The sequence below is a fragment of the Hordeum vulgare genome, chromosome 4H, assembly GCF_904849725.1.
Source record: "Hordeum vulgare subsp. vulgare chromosome 4H, MorexV3_pseudomolecules_assembly, whole genome shotgun sequence".
Lineage (NCBI taxonomy): Eukaryota > Viridiplantae > Streptophyta > Magnoliopsida > Poales > Poaceae > Hordeum > Hordeum vulgare.
This window is the reverse complement of record NC_058521.1, coordinates 237,298,866-237,304,507: the sequence shown is the minus strand read 5'-3', so window position 1 is coordinate 237,304,507 and position 5,642 is coordinate 237,298,866. Positions and strand designations below refer to the sequence as shown.

The following is a 5,642-nucleotide window of genomic DNA, read 5'->3' as shown; positions in this document are numbered from 1 at the left end:
ACGGCCAGTTGGAGCTGCTGATGTCATGCTGATGTAGTAACTATATTTCTGATTTATATTAGTTCCAGAATAAGTGCAAAACTTTGGAAAATCATAGAAAATTGATTATATCTCCAAATTTGACAATAATATATGCAAATTGATCAGAAAAATCAATGAACACAATGGTGCCACTTTCATGCATGAAAAACAAAGTTATGAAACATCATCAGGTCAAATCAATTAAATAAATTTGATGAATATATTACTTAAAGTAATATTTGAATTTGAATTCAAATCAGCATGATTTTAAAAGTTTGATAGCCACATTAACTTATGCTACAATTCATTTCATGCCATGATCATGCATCATGCTGTTGCATATGATTGTTATTAATTGGTTGTTATTGTTTCGGTAGGCTCTGCCCTTCCGGATACGTCTGAATATCCGTCTGACGGATTTAATCCCTCCGCTGAGCAACAAGGCAAGCACCGTTTTGATCATCCCGATATAATCCCATGTTCTTGCTCCTGCTCCCACTTATTGCATTAGGAAAAAATATTTCAAATGTTTTACTTCGGTAGCTGAACCTATTCGTTTGCATGACCTGTCATTGTCACAGTAAATAGCCAAACCTTGCAACATAGCATACCTGGTAGTTGCTTGAGCCATGTTGTGTTATTTCCTGCTATGCTTGCTATGCCTAGAGTAGTGTAAGGTCTGTTTCATCTGGGTGATGAACTGGAATGGATGAATGTGTTCTAGTGACAAAGGATAAGTGTCGAACCTGATTTGGTAAAGGTAACGATGAAATGCTATGTAGGAGTACATGGCGGGTTGTTTCATTGGAACCGTCATTAGGAACTGAGTTCTGTGTGTGTAATCCAAGACTAGATACTACACACGTTGGGATACTTAATTGACCCTCTCGGCTTATTAATCACCTAGTACTCGGTCCAGGAGTTGCAAGTAGTTTCTGGTGTTTATAGTCATGCTGGAGGTCGTGCATAGTGCTGACCTTAGTGGTGGGCTATGATGTGGTAGGCAGTGGCACGGTGTACCTAGTGGCACCCAAATGGTGGGCTTGGGAACCCTGCGCATATCATTTGGGGCCGTGGCGAAAACCATGGCCGGACTTCCGTGCGGGTTACTCTCAAATAGGCGATAAACCTGGACTAGGTGTTAGCATGGTTAACGGTCGTGGCCGACTCCCTCGCTGGGCTTCCGCTTGAAGGTTGCCGAGGTGCATGACGTGCACACACTACTAGGAAAAGTCCTGCTAGTGGCGCACCTGTTTTGGCTACTATTGGCGTACTATAGGTGCGCCACTAGCATCACGCCATTAGAATTTTTTACTAATGGCGCACCACAGGTGCGCCATTAGTATCTGATATACTAATGGCGCACCAAGCAGTGCGCCATTAGTATGCCTCCCAGGTGCGCCATTAGTATGCCTCCCAGGTTCGCCATTAGTATGCCTCCCAGGTGCGCCATTAGTATGCCTCCCAGGTGCGCCATTAGTATGCCTCCCAAGTGCGCCATTAGTATGCTTCCCAGGTGTCCCATTAGTATAGCTCATGGTGTGCCACAGGTTATACTACCAGCTCTAAAAATATTCAATTATTATCCTCACACCCACAAGAAGGTTCAAGATAAACACATATTACACCACAATGAAAATATGTTTATAAACATGCACATACATTGAACGCAAGTTGACAAATAAATTAACCTAGAGGAAGGATAGTTTTGACCATCTTAACAATCATCTAACACAAGTCACAAAAAGATAAGGACTATTGGTTACTATGAGAGACTTCAGATGGTCCAGAACACATAAGTTTGTATCTACATGCACAAAGTGCAAGCTCCAAAACACTCGAAACACCAAATGGTCTACAAGACAATAAGGTCCATGATTACAGGTTGGTTGGTCCATAAACGCTAGAGAGTCATCATGTCCATGTGCATCAATAGGTTGAGTACCTGAAAACATTTTGCACAAATTTGTCAAGAAAGTGGAACCAAATCAAGTTGTGAAAATCTCATATGCGTATTAAAAATATTCGATCAAAAGATTATCATGATATCATAGTTAACAATATAGTTTCGATAAAAGTTACCCACTTGTTATAGCAGAAGTTTTGTCACTTTATATTAAACAATCTTAAAAGTGATATCATATACACTCTGACCCAGGTATTAGGATTTTTCGAGGAACCCTAAATGATCTACTTAGTCTTTTGCCAAAATTCCAACATAAACTATGGGTATTTTTTTTACGAAAAAAGATCATTCTTAACAATTACTTTAGCTGCACTATGGTTACCATGCCACCTCGCACCCTTCTAATTACTTAAACATGTCAAACTAAGTAACTATATACGTATTCATCATGACGAAATATTAGGAATTGGGCCACTGATTCTACTTCATAAAATATAGATCCACTCGGAGAAGAAATACCTTAAGTCCTTTCTCAGAAGAATCGGTTGTTAGATCGACGATGCTGATGATAGCCCTGCGGCCATTCTGGAGGCATGGATGCAGTTCCTACATTGAGAGAAAAGATCAATCTGACTTCACATGGGCAAAGGGTCATTGTGCAACAGAAAGATAATGTGCAACCGAATTTCAATGCGGAGATGACTCGCATCATAATGCCATTAATTTTCCTACCAGCAGTTCAGGGTCTAAACATATGGCAGCAAAACAAGAAAACAGAAGCACCATCCTAATCGCATGAATCGTCCTGGGGTTGAACAAACCCTCACAGTTCGCCTGAGTACAACATATGCAGCTTCACAAAAGTGTTGCCCCCATACCAATTTACTGGCGTCCCTCAACTCACTCAGCATCTGTGTGCCAAACCGTAATGTACCATCAACCACTGAAATGAACGGGTCCTGGGTATGGGAGTACTGCCTTGCTAGACCTTATCTTCCTTGTCACCTACAAGGGGGAGCATCTCCACCCGACTTCTCGGCTAGTTCGTTCCTTGGTTCCCAAGAGGGGCAGCAGCCTTCTATTGGGAGATGAGATGCCTCACATACCCATAGAAAGTACAACCGACGAGCGTGATTGCGCATCCGATTGCATTCATTGGGGAGATCGGGTTCCAGAAGATCAGCCATGAAACCAACACGGCAATGGCAATCTACAGCACAATGTGCATGTTTTAGAAATAGAGGAGAAGCTTATGGGAAGAAAACATAGATAGTCCAGGATGGTCTTACTTTAAGGTTGCCAGCAACATTGAAAGTCACTGCGATGGTCGAATGGATCACATAGAAGATGGAGAAGTTCAGGCAAAATGCAAGCACCCCTGAGCCTAGGATGATAATCAGCGAAGAAAAGACGTCGTGTGTGTAGAACCAGTCAATTACGCCACCTCCTTCAAGCAACATTGCTGGAAGAGCCAGTATCATGGTGGCAAAAGGTGCCATGTAGTATACTGTGTTAATGCTGTAGAAACTGAGAATACTTAATAAATCATTTGACCGAGGCAAGAAGTTACAGGACTGAACCTGACAGTAGAACTACAGTAAGAACTAAATCTTTTGATCTAGTATCATTTTAGTAAGAAAGAAGATAAAATGTTTTACAATTGAGAATGCCATACAAGTTACAACACCAGTCGCTAAAGCATCAGAAATTACACAATGAGATGAGCATGTACCTGTCAAATTTGTACCCGTGGAGCAGGGACTCTGCCAAGATGGTCTTTGTAGATGTGGCCAAGAAGCCTATCATGGTAGCACAGAAACCAAAAATGTTGAAACTAAGCTCTGTCATTGAGGTCAGGAGGATCCCCCTGACTATTGGGACCAGCGAAGCCCATATGCGCCACTCAAAGTGCTTGCTCCAAACCAAGCACTGCAGAATAACTGCATGACACGGAATCGTCAGAAAAGTTGTTAATAGGCAGCAACACCACAACTCTACTTCTTCTTTGTGAACAAGAATAGACAGTGCGGTACTTCATGCCAGTGGTGGAGTTGGAAAACCTGCATTTCAGCAGGTATGGCACTGCATCCAAGAAGCTGCGGTTTTTGAATTGCTGGCTGAAGGAGAAGCAAACCTTCAAGTCTCACAGGAGTATGTGACTCCTCAGGTCAACTATTCGGTGGATGGAGCAGATTGTAACAAAGTTGACACACCAGTGGATGAAGCAGATTGCAACAAAGTGGACCAACAAGTGGACGAGGACACTTCAGCATTCTCTTCAATGGAAGATTTAGAAGCATTTCTTGGGAGTGCCCCTCACAAGATTGAGCAAGGTCTTTGTTCTGAAGATGCTGATTTGGGAAATCTAGCCAAACGCTTGGTTGGCTTGTCTGTCGATGCGCTGATGATTAAGAATGGAAAGATTACAGTGAGATATTTTGAATACAAGGAAGTAGATGATGCTTCTGATGCAAAAGTTTTCTATGGTAATATCCACTGCGATAGTAACATGTAGGCAATACAAAATTGTTTTGTCTTGTATGCCTTAACAAGCATGTTTTAGGCATGAACTGCAAATATCGCTTAGGTTGGAAATAATCAGGTCCAAACTTGGCCTGAAGGATTTGATAGTCTGCATGAAGGAGACCGGGATGTACCGCATGCTGACGTTCCCGAGCACAATGTTCATGTAGAACACGAAGGACATGGGGGAAGATCCTCTTCCAACGGTCCTCAGGCTAGACCTGAATCAACGGCTTCGCCTTGAGCACGTGGATCGCGACGTATGCCCCAATGGAGGAGCATATGAAGTGGACGCAGGACACCGCCAGGGGGAACTTGAAATCCAGCTTCTGCAGGAAAAGAAAGGTTATAGTATCAGCAAACAAACACATTGCTCTCTGGAACTAGAAAGGAGGCCATTGTTGTCATGCCGTGTGGTTCGTTCATTCCCTTTTTGTGGCGAGGCGAGAACACAGCGCCATAGATCAAGAGCAAATCAAGTCCCCCGGTTACAGGTGCAAAAACATTAGTACTGAGGATTATGGTGAGCAGAAGTGCTCAAGGGGACAATATCTCAAAATCAGGCTGAACCACTAGGTTAGGTCCAGTGAATGTGGTGAGCAGAGATAGCTCCCAGTCCAGCGAATGCGATGTTGTTGTAATAGTAGTATGAATCTGTGGAAAGTGCAGAAAGAGCGCGCCTTTTTCCCCCATCTCACCCCAAGCGAATCAAAAACAGCAACAAAACGAAATAACGAAGGATATTGTCAAGCATGCATCAGATCTCCAAGGTGAAAAGGTTGTGACATCACTGAAATGCTTCAGACGCAAATTACCCATAAAACTTGTGTCTCATCATCTGCATAAACGATAATCCTCCAAGATAGAAAAACAAGAAGGAAATATTATCACCAGTTCGTACGGCTTCTGCACCATAGCAGAGATAATAGTTACGATATACTACCACATCTCAGAAGTGTTTCTGGAGGCACTAACCAAACACCGGCACCTAATCAGAACAGAGGGCTAATAGGCTAACAGGCTAAGCATGCCACTAATGTACTTGTTCTTTCAAATCACTGATAAATCTATAGAATCGTAAGATAACTCGGTAGTGTACGCCACCATCTCTAGACCCCAGAAGTGAGAACAGAGGGCACCCTTAGCATTAATAATAATTGTAAGAGGACTGTGCAATGTACACCGCCGTCGC

At 42.7% G+C, this 5,642-nt stretch overlaps 1 protein-coding gene, 1 long non-coding RNA gene and 1 other non-coding gene across 3 annotated transcripts; all 3 read right to left on the bottom strand.

The window, feature by feature from the left end:
• Positions 1–1,764: 1,764 nt before the first annotated feature.
• Positions 1,765–2,993, bottom strand: LOC123446345. Its single transcript, XR_006631324.1, has 3 exons — positions 2,660–2,993; positions 2,447–2,533; positions 1,765–1,966 (listed from the first exon to the last, which is right to left on the bottom strand). It is a non-coding gene; the product is annotated as an uncharacterized LOC123446345 (long non-coding RNA).
• A 2-nt stretch (positions 2,994–2,995) lies between these two features.
• On the bottom strand, positions 2,996–4,634 carry LOC123446344 (UDP-galactose transporter 1-like). Its single transcript, XM_045122992.1, has 4 exons — positions 4,538–4,634; positions 3,660–3,867; positions 3,217–3,445; positions 2,996–3,137 (listed from the first exon to the last, which is right to left on the bottom strand). Exons 1-4 carry the CDS (start codon positions 4,632–4,634, stop codon positions 3,006–3,008), a joined length of 666 nt encoding a protein of 221 aa, XP_044978927.1. The 3' UTR covers positions 2,996–3,005.
• A 565-nt stretch (positions 4,635–5,199) lies between these two features.
• LOC123451605 lies at positions 5,200–5,297 on the bottom strand. The gene has a single exon (XR_006632440.1). It is a non-coding gene; the product is annotated as a small nucleolar RNA Z101 (small nucleolar RNA).
• Between the last annotated feature and the right edge of the window lie 345 nt (positions 5,298–5,642).

Bases quoted from the DNA above. Each gene is read 5' to 3' on its own strand.
- LOC123446344 (XM_045122992.1), bottom strand. From the start codon at position 4,634: ATGTCCTTCGTGTTCTACATGAACATTGTGCTCGGGAACGTCAGCATG. The intron at 3,446-3,659 runs GTACATGCTCAT...CAGTTTCTACAG, and splicing joins CACGGGTACAAATTTGACAG to CATTAACACAGTATACTACA. The intron at 3,138-3,216 runs GTAAGACCATCC...ATTGTGCTGTAG, and splicing joins ATGTTGCTGGCAACCTTAAA to ATTGCCATTGCCGTGTTGGT.